The sequence below is a fragment of the Vanessa cardui genome, chromosome 23, assembly GCF_905220365.1.
Source record: "Vanessa cardui chromosome 23, ilVanCard2.1, whole genome shotgun sequence".
Classification (NCBI taxonomy): domain Eukaryota; kingdom Metazoa; phylum Arthropoda; class Insecta; order Lepidoptera; family Nymphalidae; genus Vanessa; species Vanessa cardui.
In genome coordinates this window covers 3,260,880-3,279,740 of record NC_061145.1, presented here as the reverse complement: position 1 = coordinate 3,279,740, position 18,861 = coordinate 3,260,880, and the positions used below count along the sequence as shown (strand labels likewise).

Genomic DNA, 18,861 nt, shown 5'->3' with positions numbered 1-18,861 from the left:
GATTTAAACTTGGTTCGAATTGGTTGAATTAGATAATTGGTCAGATATATATGTTACAAGGTTATTGCCCAAGTCGTGACATTATAATTTCACCGGTAACATGACAATGGAACATAATTTTGTCAAATCTTTCAACTTCATACAAATTTTGCCATTGTTTACAAGCCGTTAGTTCTAATCTTCTAAGAGTGAGATCTTCTTTCAAAGGTCAGCGATCATCTTCAATGTCACGTCTCTAAATAATGAACATTACTTGGCGGTAGGGCTTTGTGCAAGCCCGTCTGGGTAGGTACTACCCACTCAACCGCTATTCTACCGCCAAACAACAATACTCAGTATTGTTGTGTTCCGGTTTGAAGGGTGAGTGAGCCAGTGTAACTACAGGCACCAGGGACATAATATCTTAGTTCCCAAGGTTAGTGGTGCATTGACGATTTAATGAATAGTTAATATTTCTTACAGCGTCATTGTCTATGACTAATGGTGACCACTTATCATCAGGTGGCCCATATGCTCGTCCGCCAACCTATACTATACCTTAAAAAATGTACAGTTGCTCATTTATTTTTTTTAGTCAAGAGGCTCTTACGGCTTTATAGTCAAGAGCTCCTTCTTATCGAAACTTGGTATCCTTTGATCTTTCTCTGTTTATATGTTGTGTTGTAGTAGCTCATACTTTTGTTTTCTCATTAGTCTGTACTGTACTTAAACTCAATTCAGTGGCTTCAGATAGGTTTACCATTGGATTATGAAATAGGTTTTATGGTATAGAGATGGCCCGTATCTTATCGTTAGTGTTATATTATTATTAAAGTGTCATTGATATTAACAGCTGGCCGCTGTGACAGTAACCGATCAGACTTTATAGAATTTCTGAAGATTTTCCAAAAATAAAATAGCCCGGTGGCCATTTAAAGATATAATACAAGAAGGGACTAAGCAACCATAGCATAACTGTAACATCGTACAGTTATTTCTGTAAATCTATACAACCTTCATGTTACTCTCATCGTCAAGGTGACGTAACCATGACAACCGAAACTCGGCAATCGGCACGCCTTGAAGGACTTTGCTATTGTTATTATTTCGTATTTATTTGCCCATTTTTTAGCATTTTAGACAACAATGGAGAAACAAGATGAAGACGACGAGTTTGGGGCGGCCATCACCATCGGATCGGAAACAACGGAAGCGGAGAAAGAATTCGAAAGAGTAATTTGTTTTATTTATTAAGATTTCTACTTATTTTGCCTTGAGAATATACTTTAGTTCAAACTAATTTAAGCAGCATTGTAATAAATTAATGAGGTCTATTAATAACTACTTGTATTTCGGTGTAAATTCGTTTAAGAAAAAACAGACATCCATACTAATATTATATTCTGTGTCTGTCTCGATTTCACGCCAAAACAACTGGGCTGATTTTAATGAAATTTGGCACCCAAATAGCCTAGAGCCTGACAAAGTACAACCGGGGTAAGCAAAAAGGTTCGTCACCTTAAGATCTATTATCGTGTGCAGTATGCGCGATAAACTACTTTACCGATCGAGAATGACATATTGCGTCGCAATGATGTGATGTTTAGATTCAAGAGGTACTAAGAGCTTAAGACTTGATAAAGAAATGAATTTGAAAACTGACGAAGGTTTTCTTACTCCAACTGTACATGAGCTAATTTTTAATTAGAATAAAGTGTTGTAAACACAAGGGTCTTACATCAATGTAATATTTAAAGTTAATTTGTAAATATATTCGAATTTTCTACACGAACAAAGCGCCGAGTAAACATAATTTGTCTAGTTCCTTCATTGATTCCAGTACCGACACGTTTTTTTTTTAATTTCCTTTATAAAACTGTTCTTCAAAACGTCTATTGTTACTAATAATTTAATACCAAGATATCGTCAATTTTTATTACGCTCTAATTATTTTTTTAATTCCCTTTCAGATCTTAGAACAGTTGCGTGAAGCCGAAGGTCTCAAACAGTACGCCGATGTGTACACTAAACTCTATGATTCGTATTTCAAGATGAAAGAAGAGAATGTCGCTTCTCAAGAAAAACTTAGCAGCCTCAAGGTAATGCAAATTTTATTCGTCGGAAAACCTTGACCAAAGACAATAAGATGACCACGTTAATTGAGATTAATGGAGTTAAGAAGTATATTTTAGTAAATATACTTTTTCTGTACGACCAAAGAAACGATGGATGAATTGTCTGAAAGATGATATGGTTAGAAATAATGTTACTTGTGAGATGATGCCCGACAGTGAAGTATGGAAGAAGAAGCTATGCTGCGCCGACCACGAATAAAATTGGGATAAGCGCAGGAGGGTGATGACACTTGTTTTGTCAAATGTTTTAGCCTTCATCATTCGACTTACTATTAATGTATATAATATGAAAATAATCTTTAAATCTTTAAAAAAAATTAATTTGAATTTCATTTATTACAGAACAGGCTGTCACGATACGATACAATGGTGTCAGAATATCTGAGTGAGATTTCCGACTCCTCTAAAACCGTCGAAAGATTGAGAGGCGAAATCGGTGAGATACTTTGTCATTGTAAATTCTAAAAAGCCGATATACCTAATTAAGGAAATACATGTAGTTAACTAGATATTAGGAAAGTAGTATAGTTGTTGTGCTGATTTATTTGTGTATTAGTCGATCATCCACATCCACAAAAAATGATAAAACTGTTTATGTAAAATTAGGAAAAACTTTACTAATCTGTATTGGAAAATAGAGTTCATAATCTACCTAAAATAACATTATGGTAGTTATAAAATTGGTATAGTATTACAGTAATTATATATTGGTCAAAACTCTGAACCCGTTAATAGCAACACTGAGTTTCGATTCAACCCTTGCAAACTTGCATGCATTTACTTAAATTCTGGCATCTGAGTCTAACAATCAGGATTGTTTTAAAGTAGAATTTCTCACATTAAGAAGATACTTAGATTACTAAAGACTACACACACACTTTTTAAGATGTATAGATAGGCTCAGGCAAAGCAATTAAATGCGTTTTTTAACTGGAAATTAATGCTTGAGAAAAATTTACTCGCAAAGATGAAGAGTGAAATGTCGTCGGTATGGGTCCCACTTATTAGATATTCCACAAGCGAATAAGTATTGTCGTGATTCAGTTTTGAGGGTAAGTGATCCATTGTAACCTCAATAATATAGTACTACCAAGCTCTACTAGTACAAGGGACGTAAGATCTTGAATCCTAAGGTAGGTGGGGTAATATTTTTTCCCATCTCTTTGCTCTTCCATCTGTACTATAAAACATCACAATAAATTTCAAATAACTACTGCACACGACAAGGCATTTTAGCTTCGTAATTTACAAATACGAAGATCATCAGTCAATCATAGTTGTGCTATGAATGAATGGTTCGAAAGTATATATGCTGATTTAATGACTGAATATTTGACCCAAGATAATGCTCGAGCCCTCGCCGATGCGATGCACGCGCGCGAGCTAGCCAGTGTCGAGAGTCTGGAGACCATGAAGAAAACAGTGACCCGCTTGGAGAAGGAACTCGACGCCAGGAAGCGAGCTGGTGACGACGACGCGTGAGTAGATACAAAAGAAGTTGAATAGTTTCAACGTAAAAGATCTTAACCTAGTAGTCATTACTTCAATCGCAATTTAGGACATTGGTTGTCATGTTAGACAAAAAAGTAGCCTTTGTCCTTTCCTGGAGTTCAAGTTTGCTTCATACCAAATGTCAAAAATCGGTTCAGCGGTTTGGCTGTGAAAGAGCGATAGACAGACATACAGTCAGAGTTACAATATTTAACATTTATAACATTAATATGGATAACTTTCATGATTGTATTTAAAGTTATGGTTGGTATATTTCGGGTTGATAATATGTTTAAAAAATCCATATAACTCATCTCATCATCGTCCATAGTAAATTTCCCACCTGGACTAAAGCCTCCTCTCCAATGCGGGTTGGTGGAATACACACGTGGCAGATTTTCGATGAAATTTAACATACCAGGTTTCTTTTCGATGTTTTCCTTCACCGAAAACGAAATGAATTATAAACACTAATTAAACACATTAATATTCAGAATATCGGTACCACTGGGCCATCTCGGCACTTTGTGTCCTTATTAGCTGTAGAACATTTCAATGCATGAAATTAAAATGTAACAATAAAACATAACTCAAGATAATTGTTGATTTAATTGTCTAATTGTTTAATAATTAATTATTATGGGAAAAGATAGAGATGGTTAATTATTGGGAAAATTGTCTCTTTAGTATCTAAAATTTACAATCAATTGGATTGTCTAGTACATTAAATCAGCAAGAAAGTGATGGTTTCAAGAAAAATCTGTAATTGGAGTTTCATCAAATAAACACTTTTCTTTTTAAATCTTAGCATTTCAAATTAATTTCTATTCTGGCAGCAAATACAGCGACGTCCAAAATGTCTTTATTGATTTAACCTTCATCGTGATATTAGCGACTTAAGAATATTCGATATGGATTTTACGTTGTTTAGAAACAGGTAATTGTTTAGAACAACTCAAAATCCAATATTTGACCTTTTGTAATTTATGAAATACTATCGACCCGCCCGGCTTCGCACGGGTAAAAAAGATATGACATCACAGTAGAAACTTCTAAAATTATAAGTGTTCCTTACGAATCTGTCCATGTATTAAACCTTAATCACTCTATCTATTAAAAAAACCGCATCAAAATCCGTTGCGTAGTTTTAAAGATTTAAGCATACAAAGGGATATAGGGACAGAAAAGGCGACTTTTTTTATACTATGTAATAATAATGACACTTTTGAATGGAATTTATGACTTTTAATGAACCATTTGTTTCTCATAAAGGGGTGCGACGTCAGCAGTTAAAGAGAAAGAGAAGTTTGAAAAGGAGAAGGCTCGGCTCCAGGGTGAGTTGGACGGCGTTAAGCAGAGGCTGACCAACGCTCTAAGTTACATCGAAGAACTGGATCAGAAGAACACGATTGCTGAAGAGACGATTGCCAAAATGGAAGAGCAGTTGGAGGTAAACCATTAACACCTTTCCAATGACTAACAATTTGTAGTGGATCAAGACTGAAATATTTTGAGGTCATACAGACTTTAGTACAAAGAAATTCCTATAGGTATACTAAATAATAATAATTCCGATTTTTTTTCTATGGTAACAATTTATTTCCCAAAATAGTGATATTGTCTTGCACACACTAAGTGAGCATGACTTGAGACTAAAAATGGAAGAGGGGATGTGGGTCTTCTATAGACTGGAGCATCTAAGTCTTGCTCGGTACTTTTTGTCCTCTACAATCATTGAAGTCTCCGACATTTCCGTTTTAGTAATACTTGACTTATTTTATTTTGTATATTATTTACAAATTAAATTTTGACGTACAAAAACGTGTATCTCAGACATCAGTTTCAAGTTCAAGGATAATCAAATGTCTAGCAAGCTATTTATATCAATGTAAAAAATATCTGGTTTTAGATTTATTTGTTGTTTCTTTTACAAAATATTTAAAAAATAGGTAAAATCAAAGTGATTAATTATTTAATTAAATGTTGTTTTACCTTAAACTGTAGCTAATCAATTTTCTTTCTATATAACTTTAAAATAAATTTATTTATACAAAAACGATTGCAAAAATAATGTATTTGTCATATCATGAAATACGGCAATAGCATTCTCACTGATCCAAGTAGAACGTCAATGATATTGAAATTGTCTGGTCATTTTAAGTATGACAAGATCAAACCATTCCAATTGACGCATTTTCATACATTTTAATCCTAGGAATTCACGGAAAGCCTGCTCTCTCTTTACACTGATGTTTGTTGATACAATTGTGTACTATAATTGCCTAACTGCGTATTTGGGTGTGTCTCTTGAGATAAGTCGTCCTGACCAAAATCGGTTAGGGGGACATCATAGTCATATTAATCTGATAAATGAACTACTAAAAAATACTGAATCGAGGCAACTTTTGTTTGTTAACGTAACATATATTATGATTAGTTATGGTTGAGTCGAGACCCAGTGGTTAGAACGCGTGCATCTTAACCGATGATTGCGGGTTCAAACCCAGACAAGCACTGCTGATTCAAGTGCTTAAATTGTCTTTATAATTCATCTCGTGCTCAGCGGCGAAGGAAAACATCGTGAGGAAACCTGCATGTGACAAATTTCATAGAAATTCTGCCACATGTGTATTCCACCAACCCGTATTGGAACAGCGTGGTGGAATATGTTCCAAACCTTCTCCTCCAAGGGAGAGGAGGCCTTTAGCCCAGCTGTGGGAATTTACAGGCTGTTGTCGTTGTTGTTGTTGTTGTATGGTTTAGTTATGTTATAATTTATGTATTGTAATGTTACAGGAAGCGGATAATAACGCGGTGCGACAGAACCGCCTCGTCGAGCACTTGAAGGGCGAAAGCGCGACCTTGAAAGCGGAAATGGAAAATCGAGGAAATGCTATCAACAGCCTTAATGATAAAGTACGTGTTTGACTTATCATTTTAACCAAATCAATAAAGAAATTTAATTACACTAAGTATAATAACCTGAATAATACAGAAATATTGCTTCTAATATCTATCAAAGTATTTTTAAGAAATTCATCGAATAATTGTTTTGTGTTGGGTATTCGAGTAGAATCTACTAAATACCTGATCTAAAAATACAAATATTTATTCTATTCTGTCTGATTTATAACGACTCTAACTGTATATAATAATCGTATTTCGACGCGACCAAATTAAGTTAGTTAAGGTAGAAATGTTACACTTATACGTTAGTTAAAGTAACTCGCATAAAGTTATATTTTATTAAGTTATTTTCTAGCAACATATTGTACAAATGCGTCAATGCTTAGACTGTTTTTACTTACATTTATCACATTGTAGTTTTTCAAATGAAATTCGCCTCAACTATCAAAATGTATCTTAGCATTTTAATTCTTGCTTCCAATTATATTATTCGTATAAAATCAAGCCATATTATTTGACTATTTGGTGGTACAGTTTTGTAGGCACTACCCGATCTTATATTCTACGTCGAAATACTTAGTATTCCCATGTTCCAATTTGAAGGATTATTATAACTACCGCATGGTACATTTCATCTTAGCGCCTTGTCGCGAAAAGAAATATTTTTAATAACTCTGCAGCGCTATTTTCTAGGGACGCTGGTGATTATCTTACCACCTAGTGGTCCATTTACCATGCGTCTATCTTTATTAAATTAAATAAATAAACTTGTGAGCAGTAGACACAAGGTTTCTAAAGTTTACTTGGATGCATTGTAGAAGCAAAAAATGAATCTAATAGGTTTCATACGTCAAACATACGTCATACATAAATTGAGACTAATTATCTCAATATAAAAAGCTTCGATGTAAGAAGGTCATATAAGAAAGACTCTGATGATTTTTCTTAGCTGAATTAAAGTTAGCTCTTAATAGTTAAACGAATAAGATTATAGGTTTGTTTTAATGATAAATGACTGTTTTTACTAAGTCTTTAAAACGGGATATATACCATGTTTTTCTGTTTTTTATTATTTGGTTATACTCGATATTTCGACATTATCAACGAATGTCTTGTTCAAGAGTCTAGTGGTAAACAAAAAAAATATCCTATCTATCATAAATATACCTTTTTAAATAATTAAAATAACCATGCTAATTTCACATCTTATGACTGTTCTTGATGGGAAGTACAAATAAAAAGTAAAACATTACAAATGTTTGTGATTTAACGATTTAATAAATGATTCTATTCGTCATAATAATTTGTTCATAATATTAGCTTTCAAAAGCCGAAAAAACGATTGAACGCCGTGATCGTCAACTGCGTGATATGGGAAACAAGCTGGAAGTAGCCCAAGAGGAACAGGAAGCCGCTTTAGCCAAAGCTGCTCAGCTCAGACAACAGCTTGACGTCACCAACATTGAATTTGATAAGGCGAAGCAAAATCTTACTAACACTACAAAGGAGTTGAAGGTTTTACTCTTTATTTTAACGTCATTATATCTATACTAATATTAAAACAACATCAGCCTGTAAATTTTCCTCTGCTGGGCTAAGGCGTCCTGTCCCTTTTGAGGAGAAGGTAATATTATAAATTTGAAAGTAACTCTGTCTGTCTGTCGCTCTTTCACTACCAAAGCGCTGAACTAAATTTGATGAAATTTGCTATGAACTCTAATAAAGGACATAGGCTACTTTTTTGCCTAACATAATATGACAACCAAACCCCTACGTGAGTGAAACCGTGGACGACAACTAGTATATAATAAAGATATATGCTAAATATCTGGTGGTCCGGGTTCAATACCTGTTGAGTTCCAAGCAGGATATATTAATTTAAATAATTGTATTTAACTAAGATGACTTTGTATTTTTCAAATGTTGAAAAAGTTTCTTGCCGGTTCTCCTCGGTAGAATCTACTTTCCGAACTGGTGGTAGCTTCACTTAATTGTAAAATCACGATTCAATAGTGCTTGTAAAAGCCTACTTGAATAAAGTTTATTTTGATTTGATTTTTTGAACTTCTATAGGCTTAATATATGATTATAATGCATCTCGTGCTCGATAGTGAAGGAAATGGTCGAGCTGGAAAGCATACCTCTAATTTCAATTAAATTCTGCTAATTCTGTAGGAGAAAGGACGCCTAAGCCCAGCTGTGGGAAACTTTCTGGCTCTTACGCTCAATAAGATTGTCAGGAATAATATCCACCGTAATCATAAACGAGTTGCTGCGTAAATTGTAAAATCTGACGAAAATGCGCATTTTCCACAGAATATGATTGATGATGGCAATAGATTACGCAACGAAGTAACTAAATTAACAAAACAAGCGCTGCAGCAGATGAAAAAATACCAGCTGCTGGAACAAGCAAAGGCTGGTGTGGAAACTGATCGGTAATATCAATAACAATAAATATCAACATACTGAATTGGGAAAGTTTTTCCTATTCAATTCAATTTTTAGTTTAATGCCTTTTGGTTGTGCTGTAACTTTGATTATTGTACTTAGTATAGTACGACACAGCTTAGATGTAACATTGGCAAAATTCGTAAAACAGGTGACAGAATATGCTATTTGTTAAACGTTTCAGAGAGCATCTACGCCAGCAAGTAAGCGTTATGGAACGGGAAATAATGCTGGGCAAGAAACAGGCGGAGGCGGACCGACGAGAGATAGAGAACCTTAACCGGGAGAAAGACATTCTCAATAAAAATATGCAGAAGATACAAAGTGCGTATGACAGATCGTTTAGTCTTTCTTTAAAATTAGTAAAATTAGTAATTACATTTTCTGTTTCAATTACAACTACAGATTAATTTAGATCATTATTTGGAAACTACCCTAAATACAGCAACTATTATGTATGACTAGATATGTAGTTAGATATATTTTTTTAAACTTTACTTAAAGCATAATATGGAACATCAAAATCGATGCCAAATATTCTTAATCATTACAGAATTCTACGTTATTGCATCTGTTATCGTAAGAAATTTAACTTCACTATTCGTGACTCTTCCTCTTTATTGTTAAAGAGAAACCCAATGACAACTTCTACGTGTATTGAAGTCTTAATATTCCTTTAAATATTACCTAATTGTCATAAATAATCTACACAGATGAAGCTTTGGAAAATCTGCAAATAATCAACCGGCAAGAGCAAAGACGTAAGCAGCTGGAACACGAGTTGGACGCCAGCTCGATTCAGATTAACAAACAGCGTTTGATAATACGACAACTAGAAAAAGACAAAGATAGGTGAGTCAAATAATAAAAATGAGACAAAACACAATGACAGTTCTGTCGAAATTAAACTTTCTTATTTTACAGAATGCTAGAGGAGACAATTGCGCTGAATGAAAAAATTGATGAGATTTCTGGTACGATTGATACAATACTAGTTTTTTTTTAACACTTTATTTATATTATAGAAATACACATTAATATTTTTGTCCGTTAGAGGAAGTACGATTGCGAACAGCAGATATACTGGATCTAAAGAAGGCTTTACGAGAGGAGACTCTGAAGGGACGTAAACTATCTGTCGCTTTAGACACCACCCGCGCTGAGAGGAATATGCTGCACAAGAATTACACAGAAGCCCTTGATGAGATACTGGACTTGAAACAAAAGCTAAAGGTGCCTCTTTATAAAAGGAATTACCAGATTAGAAGAGCTAAATACTTTTTTCTACTAATATGGTCAAGATTTTTTTTAGTATACCGATGATTCCGGGTTCAACCCACGCAAGCACCACTGAATATTCGTGTGCTTAATTTGTGTTTATAATTCTCGTGATCGACAGTGAAGGAAAACATATTAAGGAAACCTGCATTTGTCTAATTTCATAGAAATTCTGCCACATGTGTATTCCATGCATAGAACCCGCATTGGAGCGTGGTGGAATATGTTCTAAGTCTTCTACTCGAAAGGGAGAGGAGGCCTTAGTCCAGCAGAAGGAAATTTACTGGCTATTGTTTTTGTTTGACCTTGTTGTGTAATATATAAACATATACATTGAGTTGAGAACCCATTTAGGCTAGATTCGCTATAACGAATGTCTTTAACAAAGTAGGATTACTTAAAGTTGCGTCAAAATATATATTTACATATCTTTACAGGTTTAGTCAATGATTGTATATTACTTTGTATTACGATTATACAATGAATTACTTATTTCTAGATGTTAGCCTATCAAATAGAGCAGTTAAAAGAAGATATAAGTGGTAAGGAAACCGGCTTAAAGACATGCGAAGGGACGCTCGTGAAGTGCAACAAGAAAAACGAGCAGCTTCGGTCTGAAGTACAAGCGGGGATGACGAAGTTATCCGAAGCGAAGGCGGATATCACGGCGTTGAGGCAAGAAGAAGCGAGACTCAATCGAATCGTTCAGGTAAGAATGGTTGGATTTGACTTTATCGAAACTATACTCCTCACGGCATTGATTACAAACGATAATGGCTCTCTTGATAGAAGAGGGAAAAAGCAGAAGAACTATCAGACACTTACTTTACTTGGTAGGGCTTTGTGCAAGCCCGCCTGGGTAGGTATCACCCACTCATTAGTTATTCTACCGCCAAATAACAGTATTCAGTATTGTTGTGTTCCGGTTTGAAGTGTGAGTGAGCCAGTGTAACTACAGACACAAGGGACATAACATCTTAGTTCCCAAGGTTGGTGGCACATTGAGGATGTAAGGAATAGTTAATATTTCTTACAGCGTCATTGTCAGTGGGTGATGGTGACCACTTACCATCAGGTGGCCCATATGCTCGTCCGCTAACTTATACGATAAAAAAAAGACAAAAGACCAGCTGCAATGCTGGAAGTTACGTTGTTTTCCTGTTCAGTTTCATTTCTTGCCAAGTCTCCCAAGATGTTGCAGATGTCTATGGACGTTGGTAATCACTTTCTATTAGGTACTCCTGCTCATTTGCTCTTTATAACAAAAAAGAACAACAATAGCAGCTCGATATAATACTTCGCTACTCTGTGCAATATTTTCCATTCATTCTTCAGCCTTTATAACATAAAGACTCACGAATGAATGGCTTAAAATTTATATCATGATTTCTAAACACTTTCTTACTACTAACATCACCGCCCTACGGATATTTTACTCCAAAAGATTGAACATTTTTATGGAACTTAATTGCCTGGCAGCGAATATGAAAAACTTGTTCTAATAAATGATATAAAAGTAATCTAAGAATGGCAAGAACTTGATGAGCGATCAGTGCAAATATGTAACTTCATATGACGCATACGTCATCTTTTGGAATCTTAATTGATAGAAACTGATACAAACGATTAGGGTTGTCCAATCGTTTTAGGGAGATGGTGCGATTTTATAATACTAAAAAAGTAACCAAACGAAAATCTTGGCACCAACCAAAAAGTTTGCAAAATTTCAGATTTAACTAACACAAAAATAACAATAATAAACCTACTTGATGGGTACGGTTTGCTATATTGCATTTCGCATATACCTTATTCATATATTTATTCACTCAGCACTTTTTTTTCAATATGTGATTGAATTTCTTTCGTCGGTTCACCTCAGGTCAGGGTATTTTCGATGGTAGTGCTTAATTTGACAATCAATCAGTAAGTGTAATACTTCTTTATCGAATAAAGGAATTTAATTTGGTTTCATTAAAGTAATACAGTAAGGCGGCAACCCTACCATTTAATTGAGTTTGCATTCCGAAGATTCCCTGCAAACTGCAAGATATTATGCAAATCTTAACTGATCATTTATATTGTTCTAACTGGTGTATAAATGTGATTCTTTTATATATTACTCTATTTCGACGTTTTTATTAAATAGTGAATATCAATGTTTCAGTAAAGATGAAATAATACTTGTTATAACAATATTAAGATTTAGTTCAAAGAATGATATTTTTTTAGGCAGATGTGCCATCTAATGTTAAGTGGTAATCGCCGCCATATTGACATTGCCAATATAATTGCGACCTAGTGAACTAAAATATTACTTATTACTTCTTCCTACTACTACTTCCTTTTTCCTGTATTTACACTGGCTTACTGACCATTTCAATATCAGCAATACTTAGAATATGTAATTTTATTTTATTGATTGAAATATGTTTTATAAATTAAATTAGATAACTCTTTTTTATGAATCTAGAGGTGACCAAATATTTTAAAATATAGTACCCAGAGACAGAAAAATATGTATTGCAATGACGATACCAAAATTGGTTCAAGGTAAAGCTACTTACTTGCAATAATGCTTTACATTCGCGTAAAACCTTAGATCGCCATTAGACTTACGGAGTGACCACATAACTATAACCGATGTAATAAAATAAATATCATCACAGGAAGGTGACACAGCAAGAGCTAAGCTAATGAAAGAGTTGGAGGGCTTGATAAACGAAAGGGACGTCGTCGGGGCGCAGCTCGTGCGCAGAAACGACGAGATATCATTGCTGTACGAGAAGATACGCATCTTAGAAGTAACGCTTCACAGAGGTGAGATGCTTTATCACGCGAATAATTTTTTACTATACTTTTTTTCTTTTTTTTGTATAATAAACCAAGAGTGGCTTTGTAAGTTATTTACAAATTTAAGTAATAAATATAATAGCATATTGGTAAAATTATTTTAAATACATTTTATTGATAAATCAATAGTTCAAATTTACAGGCGTTGAGTAGCAAAGGAGCTTCTCCAAGCTCCTTTTTGTTGAGTCTCTTCTCCAGGCAATACAAGCTAATGAAACCGCTTCTATTGACTGGACAAAAAGTGATCCGATCAGCCGGAAATTCGTGTTTCAATGTTAATCGTTGGCCATCTTAACCAAACGCATTTAAGATCAAATTTATCTATACTATATAAAATCGCACAAAGTAACATTTGCACTCAAGAAGTTTGTACTCGCATTTCATGTTTAATGAAAGCTTTTAAAATATACGGTATATTTTCGCCATCATCGTGTACCGCAAGCACGAAATCGCGGTGTTACCTATTTGATGTAAAAACTAAACTTAATATAGATAATGATTATTATTTTCTTAGTAAAAAATAAAATAAAATAGAAATTTTCCTGCTGGACTTAACGGCTAACGACTGTTCATTGCCAAATAGTCTATTGCACGTTAGTCAAAGTTTGAATGCATTAGCTATTATTGTTCACATTCATAAAATATTTTATATTTTTCGTGTTATATTAGTTACATAAATTAAAAAGGAAGGGCGTAATATGGAGATGGAGCATTTGAAAACTGTAAATAATCAACAACACAAGTAAAAAGTTTAAGGCAATTTTTTTTTTTTATTTGTATATTTTAGGGGAACGTCAATACGAGCAAAGAGTGGAAGACATCCGTCTTTTAAGAATAGAAATAATTCGTCTGCGGAAAGAGAAGAATCTCCTATCGAAAGGCATAGAGAACATGACAGATTTGAGACTAGAGGTGAGCGAGATGCACGTATTTTTTAATGATTACTTTAAGCTGCATCTTCAGAAAGAAGAAACATAAGGTAACAGTTTATATTGGAAAACGTATGTACTAGTATGTTGCAAATACAAATCTGTATTACTAAAACAATTATAAAACAATAAACTATAACACCTACATATTGAAATTTAGGTTCCTTATTGGGTGTAGACAAGCGCTGAGAACAGATTTTAAGTAACTCCACCCCTCAAGGGGGTAAAACGAGTGTTGGAACTTTGTTTTTTAAATTTCGGAGGCGTAAGCCACCGGTTCAGCTAATCTAAATATGTAAAAATGAAATTGCATATTGTAACCAACAAACCCATTTTTGCTCTTAAAATTTTTGTACAATTGGTGTCATGTAGCCATGTAATTAAACTAATCAATTCTACTCGATCGATGTTTGTTTTAGAGATTATTTCAATAATAACAGAATAATAATAATTAAGCAGTTCGAGGTTAAGTTTCCTTTTTAATTTACTTAATTTGTACACTTTTTTTATCTTTTGTCTCATGAAATAATTAATGGTTCGATAGAAGGTCATTTTTTCGTATAAATCTTAATTAAATAACACTCAGAACGAAACAAAACTTTTACATTGTAATCGTTTTATTTACATGATTGATTTTCTATGAGGATTCATTATTATCACAATAGAAAATGTTCTTCATTTATATTGTGACATACTTCAAACTTCAATTAATTACTTTTAGCTTCTGATGCAATGAGCCTGAATTGAAATAAAGTGAATGATAATGAGTGAATGATGAAAAGTTCATGCAACGACACTTTTATAAAAAGTTGGTAGGAAGTGAATGTTTCATTGTTTATCCCTGTTGCATACACACAACAACATTGCTATATAAGGTATATTGCTCAATACACGATTATTTTAATGATGAAAAGGCACTTAGTATTTATTAATTTCCATGCAGGATGTCTATAAATTTAATTATACTTTATTGACATAATCTTTAATTAAAATGGTGGAAAAGACTTCTCGTTAGAATACACTTTCTGAATCGGTGGTAGCTTTACATGTACTACAAAACTGTTACATGACGATTTGAAAATGTTTTTATTATTTTTGTTGTATACTGTAGTTGAAACAAGAAGCTTTTTTTAATCAACGAACGAAAAACAATAGCGAATAGAGACAATACCAGAAGCTTACGGATGATCGGTTTATGATATAAATTTTAAATGAATAATAAATATTGGACAACATCACATACATTACTCTGATCCCAATGTAAGTAGGTAAAGCAAATGTGTTATGGAAATTCAGTAACGAAGGTACCATAAATACCCCGACCCAAGACGACATAGAAAACTAGTATACCTTCGACTCGGCTGGGAATCGAACCCGGGACCTCAGAGTGGCGTACCCATGAAAACCGGTGTCCACACCACTCGACCATAGAGATCGTCAAAAAATTTTATACTTTGATAACTTATAAAAATAAATACAATAACACTTTTGGGTTTATATTATGCAGATCAATAATTCAGCAACTAAACTAAGTTTATTTATTTTTGTATAACAACATAAACATAACGCCTTTTGGTAGGTTTTCAACTTGGAGAGGGAATTAGGTCGTGAGAGGCTTCGCGTCCGCGCTCTGGAAGAAGCATTGGAGACGCCACTGAACGTGCATCGCTGGAGGAAGCTGCAAGGGACCGACCCGGAGAGTGTGCACCTCACGCAGAAGTTACGGCTTACCCAAAAGTTTGTCTTTATATTTGAAATTCGAACGCCAAATCTTTCATTACCAATGATGTTGTAGTAAACAGATATGTGATTAACGCGCAAAAAGTGAAGACTAGAAAACGTCCTAATTGGGACGTTTGCCTTTAGTCGTTTTACGTAGTAATACATTATAATACATCATAATTACGTAGTAATACGTTTTGCGTAATTAAAACATCTAGTTATCCCTTTTACTTATTGTTTTTATCATGCTATCGTTTTTACTTGTAACGAAATGTAAAATAAACGGTCCCCGGCGCGGCACACTTTTTTCTGTTGTTTAGTATGGATATAATATATCTGTTTATTATCATACATATATCTCCATTATACACAGTCACGATTAATAAATGAAAAAGTATGTTATCGAAAGTTTTGACAATTCATATTTCATCGAAAATGTGTATTTGATATTTTATAAGAGATCAGATATACTGTAAACTACTAACAGTTCTTGACTAATACATCTTTATTTATAACACAACACCATTTCACTAAACTATTTTTATACACTTTAATGTTACTTCCAAAGTTCAAATGATAGTTGCGATGATGTTGATGATTCAGGAAAGTCCTAGCGCAGAGTGAAATGTTGGTTTTGAGAGATCGCGAGCTGAAAGAGACGAAGAATTTGTACAGCGCCGTCAAAGACATGCTTGCGTTGCAGCCCAGCCCTGAGATACAGGTATTGTATGTACTGGTACTGTACATCAGCGTTTTGTAGTAACAACAACACAACAACAACAGCCTGTAAATTCTCACTGCTGGGCTAAAGACCTCCTCTCCCTTTAAGGAGAATGATTGAAAGATATTCCACCACGCTGTTCTAATGCAGGTTGGTGCAATACACATGTGGCAGAATTTCTATTAAATTTGTCACATGCAGGCATCCTCACGATGTTTTCCTTTACCGCTGAGCACGAGATGAATTATAAAGACAAATTAAGCACATGAATCAGAGGTGCTTGCCTGGGTTTGAACCCGCAATTATCGGTTAAAATGCACGCGTTCTAACCACTGGGCCATCTCGACTCGATGACGATGACGACGATGTCGTAAAATAAAACAGTATTGTAACAGCCCATCCTTTCTGAATGGTTTACCTATCGCTCACACCGTCGTGGCGATTTGATAAATTGCTAATTAAAAAAAAATTAATTGTCATAATCTTACTAGTTATATTGATAGAATTTAGTAGTAATACAGATTCAATAGTGGAAACATTTTTTACAGCAAACTTTGAATAGAACGCAGCGTGCGCTTGCGCAGAGGACTACAAAGATGAAATGTCTTATAGCCGGTGAGCTTTCCATTATTTAAATTATTATAGCAATCCTCCAAAATACCGATATACTCAAACATACCCTTCTGGTGTACTGTGAATTTTTATATACATAAACTTAAAAAGTTTTTAACAATTGTTATATTCCTAACAATTTATTTATACTTTATCGTACATCAATAGAAATTAATACAATAAACTCTTGGAACTATTTAATGTATAAATTTCGAAATTAGGCATGTTATTTAAACAACCCAACAGAATGGGTACTTCAAAATATAACCCTAGTAGGTCTAATAATATATTTACATATAAACAAATATTTAATAACCAATACTTTTAAATAATAGCCACAGATTTTTTTAAATATAGATAAGGAATCAATACTTTTTAGTCGTCTCTAGAAGTTTTAAAATTGCTATAGATTTGAAACACTACATGAATATATGCGGCGCGCTGGAGATCGCAATTTATGACAAAAATAAAATCCAAAAAGGAATGTAGAATATGCTCTACACGTTACATCTTATAAATTTTTCGATATTTATGACCAAAAATAAAATGTAAAGCAAAAATTGTGTGCTAAATATTTAATTCCATTGATGTCTCGATAACGATGCATCATACGCTAAACATGGTTAAGACCTAATTTTAGGGCACAAAAAAAAAGCTACAAAAAAGGTTCGCGTAAAAATTTTCAACAATAGGCTATTTGACTGGTTTTTAAAATCCATTTTATATTATTTAGTAGTAGTTAAGGAACCCAGTAAAAGTTTATTTTTTATTTCTAGTACATATTTACCGAAACATATCATATTAAAAATTCCATATTTAAATAGCGCGCACGCTACTTGGACAATATGGCGCTGCAATGGGGTCGGTGACGTCACTTTCTTGTATTTTAATCTGTGGTACATATAGTAGAAAAACAAGGTTAACAAGAAAGTGGCTTCATCATAAGCCGGGCCAATCAGGAGCATTTTGTGTCACCGTGACAAACGTTTGAAAAAATGCATTTTAATTTATGGATTTTTGAATAAATTAAGTATTATTTTCAACTTTCGTTAGTAAATAACCATTTTTAAACTCATAATATACAGTGATTACTATAATTCACAATTTATTTTTCGCATTGTCAAATAGCCTATTATAAAAAAATACCCCTTTTTTCAAGATGGCGGCCTTAGCACCCCGGAAATCTTGGTCGAAAAACTCAAGTTAAGCTTTTCTAGGTATCCCCCAACATCAAAAAATTAACTTTAATTTTATTTTCATTTTTGAATGAATATATAATGACTGGACTATTTTCAGAGTTGAACATGCGTGAGCGACAAGTGACAGACTTGAGGCTAGAACTGGACAGGGTGAATGGGGAACTGAACTTGTCCAAGCAAAAGTACTATGAGATAAAGCGCGCGCTCGACGCGGACGAGGCGCGACGGCTGCGCGTGCCCACGCCGGCCACGCCCGAACAAATACAACATATTTAAAATTATAATTACGTGTATTCTATTTTGTTAAATATTATCTGTGGTGTATATCATCTGTGGAACATTCGATCGAAAGGATTTTGGCGGTAATTCTAAACGTCTTCGAAAGATTAAGATATTGTTTCAAATTTATTTGATTATTAATTTAAATATTTACTGAAGCATAGGACAATAATCATACTTATAAAAAATATATCCTTTTTACAGCATTGTTATGCACATTCATTCTATTAAATTAGATTGTATTGTAACTTTAATATTTTTAATACTTTTGTATTCAAAAAGTTATACAATTTTTGATCTCTTTTTAT

At 33.8% G+C, this 18,861-nt stretch overlaps 1 protein-coding gene across 1 annotated transcript; it reads left to right on the top strand.

Moving 5' to 3' along the window:
* The first annotated feature begins 1,052 nt into the window (after nt 1-1,052).
* LOC124539810 (cilia- and flagella-associated protein 58-like) lies at nt 1,053-18,825 on the top strand. The gene is made up of 19 exons (XM_047117167.1): nt 1,053-1,212; nt 1,950-2,078; nt 2,457-2,550; nt 3,457-3,592; nt 4,878-5,055; nt 6,402-6,521; nt 7,833-8,027; nt 8,829-8,950; nt 9,148-9,287; nt 9,677-9,815; nt 9,888-9,937; nt 10,018-10,196; nt 10,741-10,950; nt 12,908-13,058; nt 13,879-14,003; nt 15,600-15,757; nt 16,346-16,463; nt 17,012-17,078; nt 18,372-18,825. Exons 1-19 carry the CDS (start codon nt 1,126-1,128, stop codon nt 18,548-18,550), a joined length of 2,577 nt encoding a protein of 858 aa, XP_046973123.1. The 5' UTR covers nt 1,053-1,125; the 3' UTR covers nt 18,551-18,825.
* The last annotated feature ends 36 nt before the right edge of the window (nt 18,826-18,861 follow it).

What these genes read in the sequence shown, in the direction of transcription:
- LOC124539810 (XM_047117167.1), top strand. Translation starts at nt 1,126, where the DNA reads ATGGAGAAACAAGATGAAGACGACGAGTTTGGGGCGGCCATCACCATC. An exon ending in TCAACAGCCTTAATGATAAA is followed by an intron (nt 6,522 to 7,832) that starts GTACGTGTTTGA and finishes TCATAATATTAG; the next exon opens with CTTTCAAAAGCCGAAAAAAC. An exon ending in AAGTTACGGCTTACCCAAAA is followed by an intron (nt 15,758 to 16,345) that starts GTTTGTCTTTAT and finishes TTGATGATTCAG; the next exon opens with GAAAGTCCTAGCGCAGAGTG.